The sequence below is a fragment of the Heliangelus exortis genome, chromosome 3, assembly GCF_036169615.1.
Source record: "Heliangelus exortis chromosome 3, bHelExo1.hap1, whole genome shotgun sequence".
Taxonomy (NCBI): Eukaryota; Metazoa; Chordata; class Aves; order Apodiformes; family Trochilidae; genus Heliangelus; species Heliangelus exortis.
The window spans coordinates 56,547,862-56,574,990 of NC_092424.1; the positions used below are offsets into that span (position 1 = coordinate 56,547,862).

The 27,129-nt window shown below is 39.5% G+C and overlaps 1 protein-coding gene across 15 annotated transcripts in view; it reads left to right on the top strand.

Moving 5' to 3' along the window:
- The first annotated feature begins 2,411 nt into the window (after window positions 1–2,411).
- REPS1 (RALBP1 associated Eps domain containing 1) overlaps window positions 2,412–27,129 on the top strand; it is a 65,589-nt gene continuing 40,871 nt past the window's right edge. For 13 of the 15 annotated variants that reach the window (XM_071740738.1, XM_071740741.1, XM_071740739.1 and 10 more), the window contains exons 1-3: window positions 2,425–2,716; window positions 18,071–18,194; window positions 21,787–21,983. In XM_071740738.1, the coding sequence (XP_071596839.1) occupies window positions 2,564–2,716; window positions 18,071–18,194; window positions 21,787–21,983 (474 nt within the window). In that variant the 5' untranslated portion in view covers window positions 2,425–2,563. Of the gene's footprint in view, window positions 2,717–18,070; window positions 18,195–21,786; window positions 21,984–27,129 lie in introns of all 15 variants that reach the window. The other 2 variants (XM_071740748.1, XM_071740742.1) reach the window with 2 other exon arrangements.

Sequence of the window (27,129 nt, forward strand, 5' to 3'; positions counted from 1 at the left end):
GCCTCAAGGTTTTCTAGGGGGGTTATCAGGGTGAAGGAAGATCCTATAGCCAAAACCAGAACCACTGTACTGGGATTCTGAGGCAAAGATGCTTGTCCCACGTGTAGATCTTGGGAAGCAGAGTAATGTGCTACATGTCGTGTCACTGGCTACACATCATGCAATTCATATTCTTTCTGCTCAGTCTTTGAGCCACCACAAAGCAAGAAGGTAAATTTATGATGCGAGAGTTGGAAATGAGATTAGAAAACCTGTTTTCCAAATTAGCTACCTGAAGGTTTTCAGAGTGGTGCTTTACACAGTGAGTAGCCCAGCATACTCCTCAGAGCACTCTACTCTCCAGTAAGCAAATATGTCACACTTTCACATTACACAACATGGTTTTAGTGAAATATAGTCATTAAAATTACTTCAGAATTGTTTGGCATTTGTACTTGTGGGAATAGTCCATTCTAGGGAACCTCCCCCCTGTATTATTCTTTGTATCTTGCAGAAAGTGTTGCAGCCAAGTGATCTCCATTAATGTCAAAAGAGTGCTCCTGTTGCAAAACTGAAAGCAATAAAATAGTAACTCAATTAAAATAGTAAGAGTTCGGATTACTTTTTGACATAAACTTCAAAATTACTTTTACAGTAAAAGTATTTTGGGAATTTTGTTCCTTACTAAGAACGTTACAGTATTAACTGTATTAATGTATTAAGACACATAAATGTATTAAGCTTGCAGACTCCAGTGCTTGAACTTGCATAGAATCACTGAACCTGTACAAAGCAAAGGAACTTGAACCCAAGCATCTACTAATAAGTGATTTAAAAACCTCTTCTACAAATGGATCTATGTAACAGAACTGCAGTGTGTAATTTAGCTGTGGAGGAAAGGTTACATTCCTTTTACTTGCAGAGATACTGATAGACCAACACTCATTAAATGACCTACAATGCTAAGTTGGCCTTATCTAAGTTTATAAAATTGTAATAACTAGATACATAAAAGTTAATTTTATTTTCAGCATAGCCTAGTTTGAGGAATTTTAACTGAGAAATGTGATAAATCCCTGTGGTTTCTTCATTAATCATCTGAGGTCACAATAGCTTGATAATGGTACATTTAGAGACAATCCATTTGTCTTTTAACTACAAGCTAACGTATCACTGTTTTTCAAAAACTTTAGCTAGCAGCAAAAGGCTGTGTATTCCAAATGGCAATGAAGATGAATCTGCTTTAAGTTCTGAACATAAATATCTTAAGAGGTGGAAAGGACAAGGTGCTTCAGGGAACTAAAGCAGTTGGCAGTAGCTATCTGGAAGGAGAAAATTTTGAAGTTTTGACAGAATGCAAAGTGGAAAAACAGGAAAAATTTAATGCCTTTAAGTATGCAGAACTGGACTGCCACCTCAGTAGGATATGTATCAGGCAGTCAACTGGGTCTCGCAGGAGACCCTGGCATTCTGCATAGGCTCTTTGTCAGGGGTGTCAAGGCTCCTTCAAGAAGCTTCAAGTGGCTTGAAGGTAACTTTGTTGGTGCGGTGCAGCCAGGGCGTTGATTTACCCCGTGGAGCACTGAGAATGCAGGAAAACAGACACAAGAGAGACACGAAGAGACAGAGCTCAGTCCGAACTTATTCTTTCCCACAAGGCCGATGTAAGGCGCCGCTACCCGGGTCACTTTTCCTTGTGCGTTCTGTGGGGTTGCTGCATCAGGTACAAAATTGCTGCATACGGGAGAGGGCTCACAGCAGGGACAGGTCGCAAACGGGCAATTCCTCGCCAGTGACGAGTAGAACCCGTACTCCTGAGGATACCGAGTGCCCGAATCCCCACCCGACAGGCTCAGGGACCCGCACCCCCAGACGCTCCCGTCCTACCTCCCCCCCCCCCCCCGCACCCACAGGGGGCACTGCCGCACAGGGCTGCTCCGCACATCCGGGTCCCGGGAAGAGGGGCGGTGCTCCCGGACGGCCACCGCTTCCCCTCCTCCTGCTTCCTCCCCGCTTCCGAGGTCGCCCTGGATGGCGTCGGCACCGCGACGGGGAGAGGGGTGGGACCGGCCAGCCGGCGGACACCGCCCCCCCGGGTTCCTCTGGACCCGCCCCCCGCCTTTCCCACACCCCCTCCCCGGGGCGCGCTCTCGCCGGGCGGTGTGCGCACGCGCGGGGGGGCAGGCGCGCAGGCGCGCGCGCGCGCCGCCGTGTGGGCGGGAGGGGCGGGGCGGTTGGCGGGAGGGGGGGTGTGGGCTGGGAGGGGGGGGAAGGTGTGAGCGGCCGCTCGCGCGCGGCGGTTGGCTGGGGCGCGCGGCGGCGTTTCCCTCCCTCCCTCCGTCCCGTTCCCCCCCTCCCGCCCTCCCTTTCCCCCCCCCCCCCCGTCCCCATCACCTCCCGTTTCTCCCCCCACCCCCACCCCCCCCACCCCCGCGACGGGCCGGGCGGTGCGAGGCAGCCCCGCGCACTCTCGGCGGCACCTCTGCCGGCAGCGCCGTCGCCGTTGAATGCGGGGCGGCGGCGGCGGCGGAGGAGGAGGCGGAGGCAGCGGCAGCAGCAGCGCGGAGCGGAGCCGGGCTGTAAGATGGAGGGCCTGACGCTGAGCGAGGCGGAGCAGCGCTACTACTGCGACCTCTTCTCCTACTGCGACACCGAGAGCACCAAGAAGGTGGCGTCCAACGGGCGGGTCCTGGATCTCTTCCGCGCCGCGCAGCTGCCCAACGACGTGGTCATGCAGGTAGCAGCTGCGGGCCCCCCGGGGGGGCGGAGGGCCCGGGCACCGCCCCGCCGTTACTGCCCGCGGGGAGACTGCCCCGTCCGGCGCTGCTACCCCTCCCCTCCGCCGCGCTCGGCTTGGCCCTTGCCCGGCTGGTACCCTTGTGGTGGGGGTCGTCTCGCCGGCGGTGGCGTTGCCGGGGAGGGGAGGCCGGAGTGGGATCCGCCAGGGGGCTGGGGAGCTATTGTCCGGCCTGGGAGACGGCCACCTGAGCCCCGGCAGGAGCGAGAGGCTGAGCCTCCCCGTCGGAGAGGGAAGGGCGGGGGGTGCAGTGAGCTGCTGCGCAGGTCATGGCCTGTAGCAGGCCCCTACTCGTGTACTGGTGGGGCCTGTCCGCAAGGCTGGCAAAGGGCTGTTGATAATACCTACTGGCCGTGCCCAGCAACTGGTAGGTAAGTGTCTTGTTTGCTTCGTGTCGACAGAGGCAATCCAAAGCTTGAGAACCCCAAAGCGTTTTGGGAATGCTGGCGAGATTTACGCCACAGCCTGCTGATAAAGAGCAACACAAGGAAATCTGGGTTTGTATGCTTGGGTGCTACAGACGCTAATCCACTGCACCTGAGCTGTTCTGTCTGTCTTGGACTTCAGGCAGGTATTAATTTACCTGTAGTCACCAGAACATATCTAACAAAGAAAAATGCGGTGCTGAGAATGATGTGGGCACATACTCGCAATGTGCATGTGTCCAGTTTTAGCACTAGCTTCCTTATATTCCTTATTTTCTACATTTAAAGAGTGAAGTATTTTTACAAAGCTGCAGATACAGAAAAGGGAAAGACTGCTCTGATGTGCTTTATACAATTCTTTGACAAATGTATTCCCTGTGAACCATTCTTATGAACAGCTATTTGTAATAATTTGCTGTCTATGCAGTTCCCTCTGTCATTGCTTATTGCTTTAAAGTTTATGTGGTGTTTTGAGCTGCTGTGGGTGAAACTATTTAGAAAACCATGCTGTCTTTTATACAATTTCATTCTCAGCTTAGTGAGATAAACAGCCCTTTTAACAAAGCGTTAAAGTTACTGCAGTTGGAAATCCAGTACACAAATTTTAGCTTTCTACAATTTAGTGTGAAATTTCAGGGGAATGCTTTTGCTTAACTTCAGAGCAACTTGGTTAGTCTAAATGAGTTTAAGATGCAAAAAAGTGCAGGAGAGCTGAATAAGAAATGCTTCTTACTGGTAAAACTGGCAGTCTCTTATTTGATGACTTGCTAGACAGGACTTAATGGTAAGAGAGCCTGCATGATTAGTGTTATGAGTGAGATTTCTCAGGGGCTAATCACTGGTGATTTTTGTGTGTGGCCAGCCGATTTCAGAAGAATCACCCCAGGACTGTGAATGTTTACCTGTTTGTATTTAAAACCTATTTTCCATAAGATATAACTCCTGTTAATATAAAGTAGTGTAGTGTTAGAGATTTTGTTCTATGCAGGGATTTGTTCAAGAATTTGAAAAGATTTGGAATTTTGAATACAAGTGGCTACAGATTATATCCTTATCTGTTGTAGAGGAGGTCAAATATTTTTTTGCAGAGTTGATTATATCTGAAGAAGAGAAACTACTTGGGCATCATTCCACAGGTTCTAAATAAATTAACTCAAGCAGCAGACCTGGCTTATCACTGTAGTGATCTCAAGGAAAACCATGCAGTTAAAATGGCAAACAAGATATTAGATTGCATGAGGAATGAAACTGTAAATAAGACAAAGAAAGTCAAAATGCCCTTAGCAGTTTGACCCATTCTGATTATCTTGTGGAATCGCTATTGGTAACCTGTAAAGTGATTTTAGGTTCCCCTTGAATTCCAGCTTTACCTCAGGTTAACACGGCTGTGAATATATTGGGTGAGGATTCTTCCAAGGGAATTTGGATTTATGCTTTGGAAGCTGTGCTTAGGTAGTTAAAACTTCAAGATGACAGTTGAAGAAATAAGGAAACCCCATGAAGGGGGTGGAATTTTCTTCTGACCACATGGTGCTCTGTTCTTACCTGTTCTTTTGAAGCACCTGATGCTTGTGGCAGAAGGAACTTGAATCAGTTACCCAATTATTATATAATCCTGGAATGCAAGTGTAGTACTAGTCATGTGAATGCTAAGTACCTTTGTAGGTGTGCAAAACAGAATTGCTGCTCTTCAGACTCAGGACCAAGTACTCCCGAGGAGCTACTTCAGAGTTTTTCCTCTTCAGTAGCACAATTTGTAGATACCTTTGGATAACTTAGAACTGATTCTGTAGGAAATAAAAATGTTTGGCAGTTGCCTTTTTTTAGACCCATAACTTGTTTTACTTGCAAATCTGTTGTTTAAAGGCTGCCTTTCCTGCAGAGTGATGTTGATGTGAGATTTGTCTTGCAGTAATAAAGTCAATACATGTGGCCAGTTGTTGCTAATCATTCTCACTTTTTGCCTCTAAGGGACACTGTCAGGTGCTTATAAGTGAACACAGAGAAGACTGAAATAGTTATGGTTGCTGTATACAAATCATATGCTCAGAAAGGAACAAAACCCAGGGAAAGAAAAACTGTATGTCTTCACAAGTACAGCCATATTACCAAAATAAAAATACAGCTTCAGCTGCACATGTGAGAACACCAGGCTTTATTAACCCATATTTCTGCCTTTTTTGTGCACATCCTTGAAATTAGCCTTGAGGCAGAAGATTTGCGTAAAACAGTGAATAAAAGTACGTGTGTTGGGATAACAAGTCCAACTACTTCATAACAGTTGCACGAGTTTTTAAATAGCTCCCAGGGTGCAGTTCCACATTGCAGCTAAACCAGTCTAATGTGGAGCTGCCACTGATGGGAGGTGGTTCAGTCTTCCCCTCTCCTCCACCACGTGCTCCTGCTGCTGTTTCTCCTTGCAGAGATGATAGTGCCTGTTCGACGCTGTTATATGCTGGCATCAGGGGCTGTGTAGGCAGAAAATTAATCACAGTTTTTTCTTGATTTTAACTCTGTATCAGCTAACAGTGGGGTTGAATGAATATCTGTGTTGGTACAGGAAAACAATTTGATGATGGAGGGGAAGAGAAGAGCTTGCCTGGTTCGAGAGCAGTTGTGTTTCAGTTATGTGGCCTAGCATGAGTTCCATGGTGGCTTAAACCACTAGAAACTGGAACTACCTTATGCTGGCACTGACATTCATTCCAACAGACAGTGAGCTAGTTCTGGGAGCTTGTTCAGCCAAAAGTTAGGGGGGTTTGTCTAGTTATTTTTCACCTGACTCAGCTGCCGTGTGCATCAGTGCTTGTATTAGCAAGTAATTTGATGCAACACAAGGAAGAGCTGCCATCCACCCGGTGTATGTATTTCAGAAGTTTTCCTTTGATCAAGTTCTGGCCTGGCTGTGTGGACTGAATGTTAGCTGGGATTCATTAGGCACACTCCTGATGTGTATCTTCTAGATTAGCTTTGTACAAAAAAAATCTAGTTGACTGTTCTGAAGTGATTGCACAGTATGAACCAGAGCAGTGAGGGTGATAGATGTCATTTATGGGAAAAAAATTACTGTCTCTGGCTGTCTGCCTCAACTCTCTGTCAGAGCTTGCTGCCTTTGCATCAAAGCTGTAAGATAGTCCGTACCTGTGGTACAGCTGCTTTATTGTAAATCCCTGACTTGCAGCATAAAGCCTCATTCATCAGCTGCAATGTCTGCACAGTGCAGAAGAACAGCTAAGGTGCAGGCATATTGCTGCCTTCTGTTGTTCTTGGGGTGATAGCTTTTGGTGAACAAAGGGGATGGAGAATCTGAAATGGTAGTTTCCTCAGGTGCCAGAGCTCATCTGTGCTGTGTGCTGCAATTAGAATTATAATCCATAGGTAGAATATGGCAAAACAAAATTGCAGGTTATTGATTTAAAATGTTGGTCTCTTTGTTGGAGAACTGGTGTAGAAAGAAAGGGATCTAAGGAAAAAAAAAAAACCCATGCTTACAGTGATCTTATTGTTGCAGTTACTGTTTCACTGAAGTTTACCACACAAAGACTACCTGTTAATGATCAAATCAATAGAATTTGCTAAATGCCAACTGCAAAGGGAAGCTGAGCCAGGGCATCCTTAGGAGTTCATGTGTGGTGGAGATGTGTAGAAGACTCAACCTAGTTCTCAAAAATTTGCTGTATTTATTATCTTTTTCTGAACTGTGGAGGTAAGAAATTAGAATTCCTTATACACTGCAAGTCCCATGCCCTCCTTTCAGTGATGTGGATTTGGAGAACATTTAAAAATACATAGCACTTTCAGATTTTTAAAAAAATGCTGTGTAAAAAGCTTTCCTCGTCTAATACTAAATAATTTTAAAAAGAAATCACCTAAATGAACCCCAGCTGTCTGTTTTGGTTTTATACATTTTATTTTAAAGGTTACAGCTTTTCTACATGGTGTTGAAAAATACCTTTAGTTTAGACTTCTTATGAGGTGATATTCACAACAGATCATTATTAAGGCCTACTGACAGCGTAGAAATGTATTATAGCTACACTAAACTATAACATTTTTCTTATACATTCTTAGTATTTTGTTATCCTGAGTACCATAAAGCTGATGAGTCTGTGGCTTTTTAGGGTTATAATAATACATAATTTATATATAACATTTCTTTGTATTTTTACATGTCTAAAGAATTTTTGTACATATATTATGCTGTATCTCAGTTCTTCTTAAAAAAAACCCAAACTGTTAGAAATGTGTTGTAAACACAAACAGTGCCTGAATCTACAGCTAAGAATATGTTTGTGGATTACTAACACTGTCCCCCTCAAATGTTACTATAGCAGAGTATTTTCCTTTCCTCTCAGATGAGTAGTAGGTTAGTTTTGTTTCTCTGCAAGAATGAGGTATATAAGAAGTCTACCCTCTGTTAGTGCCAGAAATGGCTCTTCGTCTGCTTTGTGTCCTGTGAACTGTGCTTTGAGTTTTCTGCAGAATTCTGGTGAAAATGTTTAATGATGTTAAGTTAACAAAGATTATTGGGCTGCAGATTGTTTTGTCTTTACAGTTAATTAGTTTGAGTAGTCTCAATCTCAGCTGTGTTTAGTCAGAGAATAATCATTGTTTTTGAAATGAAAGGCAGGAAGTTAACGGGAAAACTTAAGGAGTGCAGATTAGGTCTATTAGATTTATATTTGTTTTCAGTTGATTTTTCAGTGTAATTGACTGGCATTCACGCTGTTTAGTCACTTCCACAGCAAATAATTCCTTCATAATTCTGTATGCCAGCACAGTACTCAGTTAATTTCAAATATCACAGCTCAGCTTTGAAAACACTTTATTTTTTTCCCTTTTAAATGTGCCATCAGTTGACAGCAAAGGTGACTAATATCCACTCTCACATGACTGGGTAGAATTTTTAAATTATTCAGAAGTATCAGAGCCTTTGGCAAATGCAGTTTGGAATTAAGTTAGGTGTACTAAATCACGCACTGTAAACTTGATCATTTTTCCTGTAAAGATTATTCTTTTGCATTAGAAGTTCTTTGCACTTCATACACCGCCTTTGAAAAATTGCAGGCATGCAGATGCTGTGTAATTATAGGACTTTGCTGACAGCCTGTGACTTTGCAGTTATACTTTCTAGCTTTGAAACTATTAGCCCTTACAGACAAGTTTCACACCTATTAGGTCATAAGTATTTTCTGATTAGATTAGTCATTCTTACAGAATTCCTTGACTTCAAGTTGAAGCTCTGCTCTTTGCTTAGATGGATTTGAAGTCAGAGTGAGTGTGGGAACAATATATTGACTATTAGATTTTTCTTGCTTGAGTTCTAGTAACAATTAGTGTAAGAATCTATTGCCCACTTGTTCTTTTTCTTTTACCATTTCTTTAGGCCATAGGGATATTATTAAGCCAGCAATGTCATCCTTTCTAAACAAACTTACTGAGTTGGTGACCATGTTTGTGTCTTGCTTGTTTTTCCAGCTGAGGTTGCTGTCTAATGAGTGAAATTATCCCCTGGTAAAACTGTTTTGATAGGCTAAAGGACTTGGAAACATGACAGTCTGACCAGAATTTCCAGAATGATTGATGTCTGACATTTAAAATGCTCCTAAAGGGTAGTAACAGAGCAACTAGTAAGCTTGGTTTCAAATCCATCCCAGAAAAGGGTGATCAGGAAAGAGCTGTGTAAACTTAAGCTTTAAGAAGCTAACTTCTGCTTCAGACTGTTGTGAATTTTGTAGGAAAGTCCATTCTTACCACAATTATTTGTACAGCTTGGTTTTTTTCTGAATTAAAATGTCTTAATTTAAGACCTAGTGTTAGCAGCTCTCTTCTGAGTGTCAAATGTATCTCCGCAAATGTGCAGGTTTTAGATTTTTTAACTGAGCTTTGTTTAAACTTTGATAGACACATTGTCAAGACTTGAAAGGCCTTACTGGTAACAGGAGAGCAGTGCAAAGCTAAGGAGCCAATTAACACTGGTCAGACCTATGCTCAGAGGAAAACAGACTGGGATGGGAAAGCAGTGTATAGTAATGGGCACAGTAGCTTAAAGTAGACTTGTACAGAAGTGCTGAGGAAAACCAAGACAAGATCTGAACATTCTGTTTGTGCCTCAGCACAGTCATTAATTCTAGGATCACAGGATGTCTTAATCTTCATTTAACAATAGCAAAAAGCCAGAAGACCGAGTTCATTCTTTGAGGCTTTTCTGTCTTAATGTTTTGTTCTGACATGCTGGTGAAAGGTAAGGTGTGGAAAAAATATTAATGTAAAAAAAATAGTTATTAGCAAGGAATTGTGATCACTGCAAAGTCTCCATTATAAATGTGGTCTGAAAAGTATCAAAATGTCTATAAAAAAAAAAAAATATCAAAATGCTGTTCTCTTCAGCATTTAGTACTTAAGTAGAGATTTTGCGGGAAAAGTTTTTTCTTAAAAAAGAAAAAAATGCTGCATGGCAGGAGCATCTCCAGTTGGAACATCCATGTAACCTCCCTTGCATTGTTATTGGAGTATTAATTTGAAATAATAAATACATCATTGTTGTAAGATATCTCTGCATGCTGAAGCTAGATGATTTCTTGGTGCTTAAATGCATACTTCAGCTGCTACCATTTCTTCCAGAAAATACGGTCATCTGAGTGTTACAGAATCATCACAGGGTCTCAAATTGTCACAAACTGTCTCAGACATCAAGAATTCTTGATGAAGTGTGTTTCTTCATGTCCTGTTGCTTGAACTCTTCATGGCACCACCAGGAGATAGAAGGCACCCTTTTTTTGAGGGCATTTCCTCACAGTCAGTTATGTGAATGTATCTTTCCCTCCCAAGGTGGGTTTCTTTGGGCAAGGCAAAGAAGTTGGAGTTGCAAGAGCTCCTGACATGTGGTTTTGTTCAGTTGCCTCATTTCAGCCTTCTCTGTTCCTCTAAGTGGAAAGCATGCAACTTCCTTGAGGCTGAAGCCTTACAAGAAGTTTGGTGTCATATTGAACCAAACTTGCTACCGGCTGCCTGTTGTCATGTATCTTGTAGCTGCTGAGGTGTAAATTGGTTGTACAGTGGGCACATTGACTTTAATAAATGAGCTGATAATCAACACAGCAACTTTTTGCTGGCTTTCTTAGTAATCATACTGTGTCATCAGATAGATGAGCAACCGTTCTCAGGAATGGGGAACTGTGCAGCTGACAGCGGAGGAGGGAGGAACTATTTACGTTCAGCAGTAATGCAAAATTGCATAGGAAAAGGAGACAGTTATGTGGAATATCTCCTTTAAAAAGAATCTCCCTTTTTGCATGGAGAATTAAAAATGGTTCATCTAGGTCCCCAGGCTGTCTTTTGCTGCTTCATATTTTTTTATTTCCAGTTCTTCTTACTGTTTAATCACCATTATTGCTTGTAAGGTACCCTTCTCATGAGTACCTACTCTGCCAGAGGAACAGCAGTGGAAACAATCTTAAGTTCTTCCAGCTATGACTTCTTACTTGGGAAAATAGTAGTTGCTTTATAAAGTATTCGTCTGGCTATCAGGGTTTTCCTTTGGTAGTGCAATTGAAAATGTCAGAAAGGAATATACTTACGTATACTGTCTCCTTTTTGAGAGTATTTGGCTATAATTTGAGTTGTTGTTGAGTAGGATAGTCTATTACTAGAGATGTTTGAAGAAATTGCCATTGTAAATCAGTATTTTGAACTTCTATGTAGTTGCATGTGCATCTGCCCCTCCATCTGTATGGATTGATTGGTTGTGGTTACTATATACTAACAAACCAAGGTGGGAACCACTGACCTAGAGGGCTGTGGTGCTTTGCATAGGAAGCACTGCAGGTAAGATTCACGTGTGTAGCTTGTAACAGCTTTAGCTGGAGCTGTTAACAAGACTACAAACTTTGATGGCAAATGTAAAAATAAAAGCTGTTGCATTAGGAAGTGTTTCTGATCAGTGAGGTTAATCCACCATGAGTATATGTGCTACCAGAAACAATAGGGGATGCTGCAGGCCAATTTTGGAATGGATTGGAGTCGGGAATAATGTAAAATATAACTGGCTCAAAAAGTGTGACATTAGTTGAAAATTGTGTAGGGCAGTTTTGGGGTTTTTTTGAGTGGGGTTTTTTTTCACTTGTTAAGATACATATTTATTATATACATCTGTCATAAACCAGTAACATTTCAGTGCTTTTTATCCTCATTTTTTTCATAAACATAGTGAAATCATGACTCCAAATCTGCCAAATCTTACTTAGGGATGGGCCATCCTTGTAAAACAGATCTGAAAATACAAGGGCAGAATCATTCCTCTGAGACTTAAAACACCGGTTCATTTTTTGACCAGCTAATTAAGTTGTTTCTGATATGATTAATTCTAAAATTTCATTTGATTGAAACATATGTATGTTTGAGCCTGAAGTGTCCTGTGGAATGGAAACATTTAGTTCTAAATATCTGTAGATAATTGACCAAACTGTTGAGTACTTCTATGTTGTTATTGGTGTTTTAGCTTCCACTGTGGATACATGCAATGTGAAAATCAAGAGTGGGTAAGTTTCAGGAGAGACTCAGACAATACACTAAACAGTTCAATGTCAGAGAGCATGTGTCATCTTGGAAGTCCTCCACTGCTATTCATTTTATTTCTTTGAAATCTTGTGTTCTGAAGCCAGGTTTGTGGTGTTGACTGAGAGCCATCTTAATGGAACAATCAGACTTAAAAGGAAGACCTCGCTATTTGTTATGCAACAAAATATAGTGATGTCCCAAATGCTCCCTGTGCCTGGAAGTTCTTACTATTGAGTAACTAAGTATAGTTTACAACTATGCTTCTTAGGTACCTAATAAGAAAAATGTATGTGTTAAGAGGTAGTACTGTACATGCTGTTTAGCACGTGACTGTTGCTGACTTCATACTTACTGAATTAGAAATAACTATTCTTGATATCTTTCATAAATGCATTTTGCAAATGATCTTTGGATAGGTCTAAAACTGTTTAAATGTCATAGACTGTTAATAGCAGTGAAACAGAATTCAGAGCAATACTTGGACTGTTTCTTTCAGTGCCATTTTTTTTGTCCTATCCAATTTTTCTCTTGTGTGCCACCATGTGCCAGCATTTGTGGAGCCTTGCCGAGAACTAGGTCAGAGACTTGACTTGGTTAAAAATAACTCTTGAAAAGGAGGATCTTTGTCAGTTCTCTGTCTTGTTCCTGCTACACAGTGCTGTCAACAACTGTTGCATCTGAAAAGCTACCTGTCAAATGAGATTTTTCTGAAGAAAAGATAAAAATTCTTGTTTAATAACAAATGAATATTGCTTTGCCCAGTTGATGATGGATGAGAAGCTGTAGTTAGAAAACTTTGTCAGCCTGTGGTCTGCAATTAGTGAGAGACTGAGATAAATGAAATGACAGGATTTGACCTATTGAACAGTGGTTGCAGAGTAGCAAGATGAGAAGGTAATAAATTGTAAGGAAGGAAATTTATTCAATGTAGAAAAAAACTCCTTCTTTGCACTTCATAGGTCCTCAGTCTGTAGTGATGGTCAGGTTTTATGCTACAATGTTAGTGACGCGGACATGCGCATATAGCTTATATATATGCAGGTTACATTGCACTGTAGATACACGATTATTTTTACTGTATCTGAGGTGAGTGGATTACGTGACTTCAGAAGAGTACCTTTGTAGCACAGCATAGTCTAGTACTCAATTTTAAGGTGTATTCCAATAAAATTTTAATTTGGAAAGCATCCTGTCATACCTGTTTAATTTAGCAGAGAGCTTTAGATTAATGAATTGGTTCATATGGGATACAGAAAGAACATTGTTGATGTGCTAATTTTTTTCATTTTAAACTGTGAATGAAAATCAATCTGTAATCAATTACATTTTTATTAAATAACCTAAAACTCAATGCAGTTTATTATTTTTATTTTTAACTTTTATAACTGAAGTAAGCCATAAACTTTTTTTTTTTTTAATGTACTGCTTTCTTTTCATTTAAAGCTTTTTGTCAATATGCACAGTAAAACTCAAGTAATGTACTAAATACTGAAGCACAAGTATATTCATATAGTTTGGTTTAATTCAAGTTTGTATCAGATATTTCAAAATTAATATGAAAACTTGTTTTGCACCTCTGGTCTGTGGTCGATATGATACTGTTTCTGGTGATTCCTTCATTTAAACATAAGAGAAAACTTATTACTTTTAGGGTCTTCAAACACTGGAAAAGGTTACTCAGGCTATAGAGTCTCAAAATGCTCAAAATTCAGCTAGGCAGCATCCTAAGCAACCTGCTGTAGCTGGGCCTGCGTCAAGCAGCAGTAGTGGAGTACATGATCTCCAGAGGGCATTTCTAAGCTCAGCTATTCTGTTGAATAAGTCGGCTTTCTTTGTGTTCATTAATTAAAAAGAAAAAAAAGAAAAAAAAGTCATCTTACACTGACAACAGAAACATGAAAGTTTCTGCCAAGTTACAGTAGGGACTACTAGAATACCTCAAAGTAAGAATGTGTTAATGAAATCAGGGTCAAAACACTGAATCCTGGTTGTACTTTCTTGCGTTGTATCAACATGTGACTGGTTGTTTTTGTTGGCTGTTATTTTGTTGTTGTTTGTTTTATTATTTTTCTTGGTGGATAGACTTGTGTTAATGTCCTGGTTCAGATGTGGTCATACAAAAACTCCTTCTTTTGAGTTTTACTCCCCTCTCCTGTCAGCATACACAATGTGTGTTGTATCTTCAAGACTTCAAAAGTTGCTTCAGTCTTCCCTCTTAACACCTTCCAGTGGTGTGGAACAGTAGATATTTTTGTAACTCTCTCCAAGCAAATAATGTTTTTATCTTTACTGTGTATGTGGCTTGCATGTTGCTTCATTTACTGTTTTATTCTTGAAGTAGTCCCTGCTTAAATACTGTTGTACTTTTGTGTGAATAATGTTTACAGATGATGAGATTGATTTGCCTTGCAAAACAACCTGGGGGCAGGTAGCCTGTGATATTCTGGAGGAGTCTCCCATAGACACTTTCTGAGTTCTGGAAAGTGTTTCATCACATTTGGTAGAGATGTGATTGGTTCCACTTCACCTGGAATTTTTCAAGAATCTTAAGTCTTTTTTTTGTTTGTTTTTTTTTTTGTTGTTGTTCACAAACCTTTCCAAGTTCAAGTACCTCTTACTTGAAATATAAAAAGAGTTCTAGAAGGTATGTGCTTGAAATGGTGCCCTTTGTCAACAAACTGGTTTCTCTGTGTCTGAGCTGTGCCAGCTTCTGATGTTGATGCTACTGTTAGGTCTTTGCAGTATGATGACTGTGTGCACTGTTGTAATTTACAACTTTGGCACTGTGTGTTTTTGTTGGTTTTTTTTCTTTTGTATCAACAGCTTCCAGTAATTCTGGAGCTTCATAGATTTGTTGGCCTTTATCCAATTAATTGCAGTACAGTGACCTCAGGATCTTAGTATGTAAAGAGATGAAAACAGTCATGGAGCATTTTGTCTTGATGGCTCTGAATTTATTGAAGAGTTTAAGGAAATTCCTTACCCTCTCTTTTGCTAAGAAGATGAAAGCCTTAAGTAAAGATCTGAGAGAACCAATCCCTTGCTGATTTTTCCATTATTATTCCCCACCAACAGCCATCAGCCAGTAGCTTATTACCTGTTGAATGCGTAGATCCTTCTTTGAGGAGATTACAGTTACACTCTTTTGAGTGTGTTCAAGCATGCTGTCAGTCAGCAGAGGAGTTTCCACTAGATACTTGAATTTAATGATTCTACTCAGCCTTCAGAGTGATTGAGTTAAATTTTGAGTTTGAAATAGAGGACTCCTTAAGCTACCTGTGAGTGGATTTGACAGCTACTTTTACAGCAGTATAAGGGTGCTGGAGTTTTTTTGTCCTTAGCTTCTTAATTTTCTTGATACCTAACACCTGATGTATTCTTCCATATTTTTATCTATTTACTTTGAATCCATGTTTGTCTTTCCTCTCTAATACTTACCTGCCATGGTAGTTTAATTATTAATTCAGTTTTTAACATTTTTTTTTCTTGATCTGGCAGTACTGACTAGCTCCAAAAAAGATAATTTCTAGTCCAGCACTGACTTTGACATTGCTCAAAGCCATTAGTGTCTAATGATTCCATAGGCTCCAAATGTGCATGTCATCGCTTTCTTTTGTAAGAAGCTTTTCCAGAGTTATTTGTATGGTCAATTCTAGCCACTGGATCCACAAGCTTTTTCTGTGTTAGGTGAAGTACATGGGTGTTCATCAGTCTTCCAGTACACAGTGCTTTTAAATAAAAGAATTGCTCTTGCTTTCTCACTCGTTTTCATTGTTAGCTGTCTCTTGAATTTCCACTGCTTTAGTTCTGCCAGTTATTTAAACTTAGTGCAGTTATTTTTGGCATTAGGCTGGGAATAGGCAATTTATTTCAGATCTTGATGCCTCAAAATTTTTATTGTTAGTATTGTCACCTGTCAAATTAGACTTGCCTCTTTCCTCATGGCACTTTTTGTAGAATGACTGACCTGTTGAAACTAATGTATTCAACTGTATTGAGTTATTTTCTTTTAGTTATTGAACTTAGAAAATGCTCTGACTTCTGTCCAGATATCATGCTGCAGAAATTCTGTGATGGGAAAATGTGGGAAGTGTAACTCAGGCATAGCCAAGTGATTTAATGCAGTGAGTCCAGCAAGATTTGAGTTGCATGTACAGCCCTAGACCTTCTGATCCTTTAGGGACTACGTATTTGTCAACTTCCCACACCTTCCAATGACAGGTGTTATCGCAGCTTATTTTCATGAGGTCTTAAAATCTTGGTGCATGGGAAGAAAATAGCCAAGCAGCTTTTTGTTGAGCCAGATCTATCTCAGCTGTAGTTAATAAACCTGTCTGTTAGTTTGATTGTATGGAGTTACCAAAGTCAATTTTGTATTTCAACAGTGCTGAAGCATACAGGCTAGCTCCTTGTGAAACATGTGCTTCAGCTGCTGCTTTTTCAAAATGTAGTAGACTTTTTCAGTTGGAACTTGCCAGCAAGCAGGCGGGGTCATTTGCTCTTAGGAACAGTGTCCTCTGACAGCTGGGAAATTCTTTCAGAACAGCTTTCTTTCATCCTGGAATCAATACATCCCATGTAGTTAGAAAAATGCATGTGGCAAGAAACCAGTTTTGCCAAACAGGGAACTTCTGACTGAGCTCTGGTGAAAGGGATTGGTGCCCAGGGTTGTATATGAGACTGAGATTTTCACTGCCTTCCCTGCATTGATCTTTACAGACAAGGTCTCCTGGCTCTTTGTGCCTGGAGATGGGATTGAAGGAAGAGAGAAACTAGTAAGCAGTACCAATCTTTTGATAAATATCACCGTCATAGGATTAAGCTGTGGTGCTTCTGAGGATGCTGAAAGAGCTAGCTAACATCATTGCAAATGAGCTTTCTTTTTGAATAGTTGTGGAAATCAGGGGTAGGCCTCTAACTGGAAAAAGATGTTGCAGCCATCTTGAGGAAGGGCTGGAAGGTTGGTTTGAGGAGCTGCAGGATAATCAGCTGTACTTTGGTCCCTGGAAAATTGTGGAGGAAATCTGCTTAGAAGCCTTTTCTAGGCATATGAAGGTAGAAACAGTAATTAGGATTAGCAGACATGGGTATATTAAAGGGTACTTGTCAACTAGACTGTCTGCTGCGATGGAAAGACTTGAACTGTGGTTGAGGAGACAAAAGCAGTGGTGTAATCATAGAATCATAGAATCATAGAATTAGCCGGGTTGGAAGGGACCTCAGAGATCATCTAGTCCAACCCTTAATCTTCCTTGACTTCAAGACTTTCACCAGAGTGTCCAAGATCATCTTGTATATTATTTGAAATTTTACAGTCTAGGTGAGACAGCCCTGTAGATAAAAAGGCAGTCTGCATCATTGAGCTCAGAGAGTCAGATTTGGGGTGTTTCATGCTTAATATCTTAGCAGTGACCTGGCGCAAGCAGGACCGGACCCTCAGCAAGGTCTTTGGTGTGAAGGGGTGGGCGGTCAGTGTGTTTGAAAACACAGCTTGCTGTCTGGAGGGACCAACTATTTTAGAATTCCTAACACAAAACAATATCACCTTTATAAAGAACACCAGGGGAAGAAAAAGGAATAAACCAACACTATTTGTTGTATTTCTTAAATTAAACGGCATCTGTAGCACTGTTTGGAGAATCTGAAGTATTGCATTCTCTTTCACTGCTGAAACTCATGCATATGTGTGGGTACTTCTTTATGTTCTGAATTAATACTTCAGAGGTTTGTTGTAGAAGTTGAGTTGAACTAAAGCAAGCCTATATCAGAAAAGGCTGAAAGGTATCATTTGTAGTTGTCAAGCTTTTTCGCTTTTTACAAGTTCTAATCTTGTTTGTTGAAATTCTTTGGGGAAAAATTTTAGGGCAAACTGTTTTTAACTTGATCAGTAACACTGTTCAGTTTTGCCTGAGAATTATTTGGAAATCTTAATTTTGTTCTTCTGAAAGATTAGATCTGAAAATACAGTACTAAAAATATTGAATGTTATTCCTTTTCTGTGGTCATTACTGAAGACAGACAGTAGCTGCTAATGGAATAGCTACAAGTAACATAAGATGTTTATGAGGTGCTTTCTTGGTGTCTTTTGGGGAGAGGGGAGGTTGTGGTTACTTTAAAGGAACATGAACCCCCAGCTACTCTTCCTCTCACATCAACTCTGTAGAACTTCTAAAGCCTAAGTGGAACAAAAGATGGGTAACTGGGAGAAACTGGAATTTAGACTTGGTGCTTTGCTGCTTGTGGGGAATCACACACTGTGGCTCCTGTCACATAGGTTTCTTTATATAAGTAACTGTATGTTTTCTTTCAGATTACAGAACTCTGTGGTGCAACAAGACTTGGCTATTTCGGAAGAAGTCAATTTTACATTGCTTTGAAACTTGTTGCTGTGGCCCAGTCTGGTCTCCCTCTAAGAGTGGAAAGCTTAAATACAGGTAAATAACAGGACTGGGGGGAAATGAAGTTATTAAGGGGAATTATTAGACTAGGCTCACACATTCTTGTAGAGTAACTGTGTAAATTACTGTGGTATTTGTTTTTACACATGTTGCTAGCTTAAAAAATGTAGAGAGACTGTGAGGGAGTGTATTCTTATTGTACAATAAATAGGAGGTGGAATACCTTACTGAGTATTGTTTTCATCATGGGGTAAATCAACTACTACTGCCAATTTATGTAGGTACAGGTTCATTCTGTAGATTACTAATGTGAAAATTTGTGTGCTGTACCATACTCTGAATAAAGTACTAATAGGACTGGTGTCAATTGGAAGATAAAAGAAGAATGCAACATCGCAGGCTTTTGTAATTGCTGAGTTTATGAAGCCTTGGCTGCAACACATAAGAGCTCATATTTTCTAAAGTCACATTCCTTCACACCTGGTTTGAGTTTTCTTGCTGCTTAGCACAAATGCAAAGATTAGTAGACACACATCCATGTCAGTGTTGCTCTGAGGTGATAAGAGTTGTAGGAAGATGAAGTAGTGAGTTTTAAGCCACCATAGCCCTTTGCAGCATAGTTCACAACTTAGAGGTATATTTGGAGCATAGCTTTGCATATAAGGTGACTTTCCTAGTAGGTTTTATGTCTGTAGAATACATCTTATGATATAATTTATATATGCTAGTAATTAAAAGAAGGCTTAGGAGCTTTTGTGTCTAGAGGATCTAGATTAAACAGAGTAGGTAGGGAGGCAATATTAAAAACAATCTGATAGGACTGAAGTATTTGATAAAGCTATAAAAAAGAAAGGAATCATTATGTATAGTTTTACAATTATGTTTATTCTTGGCTCATACAATTTTACAGTATATACTGTTTACATGGGGTTTTTTGTAGCTTTTTTGAAAAGGTACTTTATTGCAGACAATGTTCTACTAGTATTCAATTTCTGTTCTGCTTATGAACCACTCTGTGTTCAAAAACCATTTCCCTAGTTTTTGTTCCAGAATCTAAAGCTTCAGCCAGCTGTAGCAGAATGCTGTCGGATCAAGAAGTTAGAAAAGAGACCTTTGACTCTTTAAATCCAGTAGAACTGAGACTTGGTATAGCAGTCATGGGATTTCTTGCCAAATACACATATGTGTAGCTGTTTCCAGGGTTTTTACATGTTTCATTATATTTTAATGGAAGATAAATAGAATGAGCTTTCCTATTAAAAAAATAAAATAAAATTGGAAGATATTTGAAGGAAGAAGTTGAAATGAAAGTGCAGAATTAATTCTGAAATACAGAATGTGTTGCTTTAAACTTAGCAACCATTGGAACTTCTATAATGGAATACATTTCCTTGATTCATGACAATACTAGAAATGCTTGTAATGGTTTCTGGACTTCTAGAAATAAGTTTCTTTAACTGGTTCCAAACCTACTAAATTGAAGAAGTGCAACAGAACATCTATTTTTACCCTGTTTTTAGCTTTGGTTGCTTGTTGCCATGGTTCCAGTCCTGTCTATGAAGCTCTTACTTCTAGGATGATTCAAGTATTGTAGCAGCAGCTAAACAGCTAAAATATGGCAGGCTGAGGACTCATAAAATGATTCAGAACTTGGTTTACCTTCCTTGGAAATCTAAGGTCGAGCAGCCTGGCCAGCTGGGTTCTGCCCACGGTCTATCTCTAAGAGATCTTGGAGAGGAGCTGTTGGAGTCATCCCAAACCAACATTTAAGATTACTTAAAGCTTTTTAGCTTTGCCTTTCATGCATGTTTTATTCAATTATTGTTTTAATGTTATTCACTCTCTTATCTTGGCATTTTCCCTCTCTATGTTTGTTGTGCTGTTTGGTTCACTGTGTGTTTCTTAAGTAGACAGGAAGCTTACTATACCTGAGTTGCTGAGTGGAAACTAGTCAAATTTTCCTTCCACGAAATTAACAAGCAATGTCTATTTCAAAATCATAACTACTTTCTAATTATGGAATACAGTTTTTTTGGTGGACTTAAATGTTAACAAGGATGTGGGTGTAAAAAGTACACGTAACTTTCTAATAGATTCAACATCAAGATTTAATTCCATTCATAACAACTATTACATTTATAATTGAAGGATTTCTGGATGCTAACAAACATAGTGTTCAAATGAATTATTTTTTTTTCCGTTATGGGGAAAAGATGGAGACAATAGAGGTAAAAATGGCAGATCTCAGTTGTCCATATGGAAAGTTCATAGAGCAAGGCAAACCTATATTTATCTGGTCATCTTGTTTTTAAAGAAGACGGTATTTTCTTTTGCTGCTAGGCTCCACTGTATTATTTTGTGAGTACTGCTAGGTATCTTATGCCAAAGCCTCATGCTGGAAAAACTGATTGCACAGATTTCCCCTATGTCAGTTGGATGTTCTAGTGTCTGTGTGATCCCCTGTTTTAAAAGAATACAAATTTTCACTTGTATACAATGACTTTTTCATGCTTTGGTTGGTTGTAGTTCACTGTTTAGCTGTATGAATAAGTTTCCTAGTAGTGCAGCATGGGGTGCACATGTAGTGCAACATGGTAATGTGAAAAGGGGCATCTAGGAATGAGGGAAGGCATCTGGAATCACTTTAACAGTGTTTCTGTGTGATGGGTAACCACAAATTTAGCAGAGGCTGTGTTGCATGCTCCTTCCCTGTGATGAAAACCGTTTGGCATTTTGAGTTGTGCTTAGTGACAGGGACTTAAATCAAGAATTTTGGAGCATTGTTCTTTACTACTGGATGAATACATAAAGGTGTCTATGGTTGTTGAGTACTATGAATTCAAATTACACTTGTCAAATACAAATCAGTTTACTGTTTATGTAATAAGCATTGAAATATTTTATATAATAAACTGTATGCAATCTCATCTCATTTTAATTTAGTTTTTAGTACCACTGTGTCATTTTGAATACCAAAATTAACCAATGTAAGAGGTTAACAAGAGAAATGAAATTTGAGCTGTGCTTGTAAATTAGTTTTGTGTTGGGAAAATAATTTCCAAGTAAGCCGAACAGTAAACTTCTAATTTATTTTTAGTCACAGTGGACAAACAAGAAAGTTGTGGTTGGATTCCGAAAAATGGTAGAAATCTTGCAGAGAATAATTGAATACTTGCATAGTCTCGTTTTTATATCAGACCACTCTGGAATCATTGTACATAAAATAAGGATCTCCTAGCATTTTGTAAAAACTTTGCTTCATTAGGTGTGTGTAAGAAAGCAAGGTGATATTGGAATATTCCCAGCTGTACCCCAGAAAAACAGCTAATTTAGCTTCTGTGCTAAAGGTGTACACAGATGTGGACTTGTAGTGCAGAGGTGTTTGGGAGCTGTTTGAAGTCCTCTTCATATACCAAAACCACAGCTTGAGTAGCAGAGTCATGAAGTATAATGCAGAAAGAGTATTCGTTTTGTTTTTTTTTTCTAGCTGGCAGGTGTTGCTTGACTATCACAGCAGTCTCTGTGTGTGAGTGATGTGTGAAATTTTACCTACAAAATAGAAATGCGTTTTTATTTTTAAGTATTGTACTTCTGTATAGTAAATGGTCTGCTCTTTTTTTTTTAACAGTAAAGGACCTCCCTCTTCCCAGATTTGTTGTGTCAAAGAATGAACAAGAATCAAGACACACAGCCTTGTATTCTTCAGATGCTGATAACTCAGCTTCATATTCAGGTGTGATTCCTCCTCCACCTGGCAGGATACAAGTCAAAAAAGGCTCTGTGAGCCATGATGCAGTTCAACAACGTACATCAACTGATCAACAGGTAAATTAAATTAAAGATTAAATGGGATTCTTAACTGCTACTTCGCTGTTTAGGTGGCTGAAGGTTTATTGGTTTTGATATAGTTGCTTAAAAAACATAAATTGTACTAATGTATATTGTACAAGACCACCACATACTCTTCTAAACTACTTGCATATAGGAGACACTTTTTATGAAGTCATACAATCAGGGTTTAAAATACTAGTGGTAATGGGAAGAGTTGAGACAGAAAAGAAAATCAGTGTGTAAGATGTGGTAGCAAATATAAAGTTTTAATCATTATTATATTAGTTCCTCCTTTATTAGATCACAGTAGCTTCCTGCTCATTGGAGCAGTGGTAGTGATGGCATGGAAGACATGATTTCTAGTCCTTCATGCTCTAATACCTTTATATCTGAAATACTTTATTTAGGAAAAAAGAAGTCTCATGGTTACTTTTCTCTGCCTTACATTTTACTGTTTGTCTACTAAATTTTTAAATAATGACAATAAGAACTAGAAATAAGAAGAGTTTTCACATACCTTTCTATTACGTTCTAATAATGAGAAAACTGATTTCCTTTTGTTCACTCTTTCTTTCATCTTCAAATACAGGATATCTCTAAGTGAAAACTATAAAGGTTTACAGTGCTGTGCCTCCTTATAATTCCTTGGTTTTTTACAGTCTTTACATTCTCCTTCCATGTGGAAATCTTTTTTGATTGTCTTTTCTACAAGCAAGAACACTGAGTGCAAATACTAAATTATGCTGCCTGTGTGTAACTGTTGAATGACCTGTTTTCTTCCCCATCGTATGCTCTTTTCCTGTGCTTGTTTTGTAAAGAATCAAGGAACGTGAAAGTCCCTTAATCTTTCTGTGAGTCAAGGAGTCACTCAGACATTTATTAGTAATAACCCAGACTGCTTCAATATAAAGAAAAGGCAGATTAACAGCGGCCATCCATGAACACTACCTTCTTTTCTCTCAAACTGGAGATGTGGGCTGTGATGCAAAGAAGGCTGGCAGTAGATGTGAAGATAGTTTGTTGCCATCTCGTTTTGGCTGCCTGTGTTTGAGAGAACTGCCAATCACTTCATGAAGAGGTCAGCAATCACAGGTCATTGTGGTCTGATGAGATTTTAGGTGGATTGGTTTTTTTTGCTTTCGTCATGATAAGTTCATTAGTGAACAGATGTAATATGATACAGGCATCTATCCTGGTGTAACTTTAAAATAACAAAAAAATCTGGTGTTTGATGTCTTCAAGTCCTGGATAAAGCAGCCACATATTCACAGAGGTGTAAAAGCATCCAAACTTTGTTTCTTCGTGTTTACTAATGGAAGCAGCTTGGTATCTCTTTCACACAAATCCGTATGAGATCATCAGAATAAAGAAACTCTGTGTATGAAATCCATCTGGAGATATGACCCAGAAAAGAGAATTGGAGCAAGTGTAACAGACAACACAGCATTGAGCCCAGCTCAATGTTTTAAGCTGTAGTTGTGGCCTAGAACATCAGAGAAGTATTGTCTGATATTTGAACTGTATTATAAAACTGCATTTCCTGTGGCTGATTCTACATTTCTGACTGCACAATGAATCTATTCAAGCAGCCTTCATGTCCCAGTGTAAATTTATTGATTTGGATTTGGATTTCTGGAGGAATTTAAGTGTCAAAGTCAAGCTTGGATATTTTGCTCTTGGAGCTTGTCTAGTGAATGTTAGATATTCATTAGTGAGTTGGGGTTTTGATTTTCCACACCCGTCCCCCCCCCCATTCCTTAAATGGTTTACCAGCTTTTGTAATCTATATGCCTGGCACGTGATTTCATAAAATACTTTATCTGAAGTATTATTTCTATGAAATCAGAAGATGTCTTAATCTTCATCTTTAAAAAACGCGTTCTTTCATGTGAAGCTTTCCATTTTGGTGAGATATGTCATGCATAAGTGAGTATCTTACAATTACAACTGATTTATGTAAAGGAATTTGTCTTAGAATATTGCCTACTGAAATGCTATAGCTTGAACTATTTCATTATCAATGCATTATTTTGGCAGTTCCCCTCAGTGAGATTCACTCTTGGATGCAGGGCATCAGGAAGTGGCAAACAGGTTGGTTTCTAAAGAATAGCTATGAGTTCACCTTTGAAAATAAGCATAAGCTAAGTTCAGTAACATCCTTTTTTCAGTCCCTACCCAGTTTTGTGGTGGCATTTTTGGTTTATAGTGGCCCAGTATTATGTAAATGTAACACTGTCTAGTATTTTGTAGCTTTGTAATGTTGTTAGTATTAACAGAGGGTGACAGAAGTCACACTCAGCTGTCATGGAAGCTGCAGGTTTGATTCTAGGAGTCAAGACTGATAGTAAAAGATGGCTTTACTCACTAGATGGCACGTTGACTGCACATCCTAGTAAGGATAAAACATTGGGTGAAAATCATAGAAGGGCTAGGGTTGAAAGGGACCTTCAAGATGATCTATTTCCAACCTCCCTGCATGGGCAGGGCCACCTCCCACCAGACCAGGTTGCTCCAAGCCCCATCCAACTTGGCTCTGAACACTTCCAGGGAGGGGCCGGCCACAGCTTCCGTGGGCAACTGTCACACTTTAATGCTGGGCTGGCAATTAACTGAATGACAGATGATCTCTATTAATCCCCCTCCCTGATAAAGAAAGGAGAGAGAATAAGGGAGCGAGACTTATGGGTTGGAAACTAAACTACACAGCTTTAATGAAACAGGAAAAACTATTAAATGTATACAAATATACAGAAAAATGATACCACATTCCTGCCCCCTTTCCCCCAGTAACGCTTGCATCACCACTGAGGCTGCAGGGCAGCTCTGGGAAAGTTCAGGCAGGCGAATGGATGGAATCCTCCCAGGATGCCGAAGCAAACAGGAACAGGTGAAGAAGGGCAAAGGCAAAAGGCCAAGCGAGAGGAAGGCAGAAGTGATTTGACCCTCGTGATCCCTCAATTTATACTGAGTATGATGCATATAGTATGGAATACTCTGGTCAATTTTGGTCACTTACCTTGTCCTCTCCTCTCTAAAGGAGGGTTGCAGGTGTGACCTCTTTACTCCTTTTCTCTTTTTGGAGCATAAGATGTTACTCAGAGCTGAGCAGTGGCCTTGATTCTGCACACCATTCTCTAGCCATAACTATAAACATCAATCCTAGAAGCAGACACTGACTGAGGAAGTTGCTGTTAATTTCAGCAAGTATAGCTAGTTAGAACAGCCCCAACTCTTAGCTAAGACTAAGCAGATTGGAACACAAGCACTTTTGTTGACAAAGATATGTTAATCACTGTGTATACACATCTCTGTGCCTTTGTAGGTGGAGCTGTCCTACTAAAAATGTTGATTTGGGCTAGTCTTGAGAATACAGATTCTGTTGAGTTCTTGTGTTGTTTTTTTGGGCATTTTTTTGTTTTTTGTTTTTAAAGCAATCCTTCTTGTAGAATTAGGAGTTATCATTGTAGGTGGAAGCTTTTTTTGCTTTTTTATTTTATAAGGAGTAAGACAAATGTACTGAAAACAATTTTTTAGAAGAAGCAACAAAATTACCGTACTGCTTTAGGATACTTTCACCTGGCTTGCCACCTCTTCCAAGAAAGGTGGGTAGCTAGTTATGATAGATGTTTAGGCTCTCATAGCTGAAAAACGTGTCTTGCAATATTCTCAGGCTGATCCCTGTTATATCAGGTGAAAATAAAAGGTACTCATGTACCTGTGTATGCATTAAGTATAATACTGGCAATCCATTTGTTGCTATATCAGTGCAGTCTTAGGGAGTAGACAGCTCAAATTTGGTACCCCTAGCAGTCAAAATTTGATAATCTCAACTTTTTTTAACTGTTAGAAGCTGTCACTTTCCTTTAAGATTTTGCCAGTAGTCCCTTTCTGTTAGCTTCTATTTTGTAGATTGCATAGGTAATTTCAGTTAGAGTGTATCTGATAGTAAATACATCGTTTAAGAGCACAGGGCTGGAGAAGACATTTTGTGTCATTTAGTCTTACTCTCTCTTACCATGAGAAATTTTTTTAGGTAAGCGAGTTTAAAAAAAGAAATCAAGGTTCTGTCTTGAAATAGCAGCCTTTTATCCAACACAGCAGGCCATGTTGAGGAAAACCATTCCAGAGACTGGGGAATACAGGGAAATATTGGTGGGAATTCCCACTTTACTCAGGTCAAGTAATACCTCTTCTTATAGCAGCTTTATCCTTAGTATTAGCTGCAGAACACCAACAGTACTTACTGGAGGACTTTGATATTCCCCTTTTGCATTTTTGGGTTTTTTTGACAAAGCTATCAGTAGTGATTGCATCAGTAGTAGTTACCAGTAATCCTCATAATTCTTTTCTGTCTTTAATCCCCTTTGAATATGTTCTTATTGAAAATATTTTATCAGATTGTATTTCTTGAGATCTCATCAGTATTAACACTATTTTGTCGGGTACTTCCCTACTTTTGCTTGATACATCTCACCTCATATATCTTAGCAGCTGTCTGATACTTTCTTACATTTGTTGCTAGAATTCATCAGCATGCTATTTAATGTGCATAAACAGCTAAAGTATTGAATTAGGGCATACCCCAAATCAGTCATTTGGGAGTATTATTAAAAACTTCCCTTCAATCCCATAGTTCCCATTCTGATGCAGTCCAGCTTTGCTCCTTTTGTAGCCAGTTCTCTTGCACCTTAGATTCTTGTATTAATGTCCACATTGTTGGGATTATCTTGTACTGCACCCCACTGAAGTATGCTGAGGTTCAGGTTAAATGTAGTGCTGCTCCTTTGTCTAGAAAATCACAGAAATAGCATCAACCAACTTAGGTGAAATTTGCTATGCTGTGATTAATTCCTTTTCCATTTGTGTTTTTAATTACGATTTTCTTCAAAACATAGTCTTAAAACCTTTCAGACTGTTGAGGTCAGGCTAGCAAGCTTGTAGTTGACTGAACCACACCTCCCCTCTCTGAAAATTTTTAGTGCTGCATGTGGAGAAGGTCACATTGAAAACTGGACTATTTTGTTCCTCAGTATGAATGCTGGTTGATTACAAAAACATGGGTTCTGCAATGCGATTACCATCTCTAGCATAATCTTCATGATGGATCTGTTCCCTGACTCTTATGCAGGCTGTGTGGTAT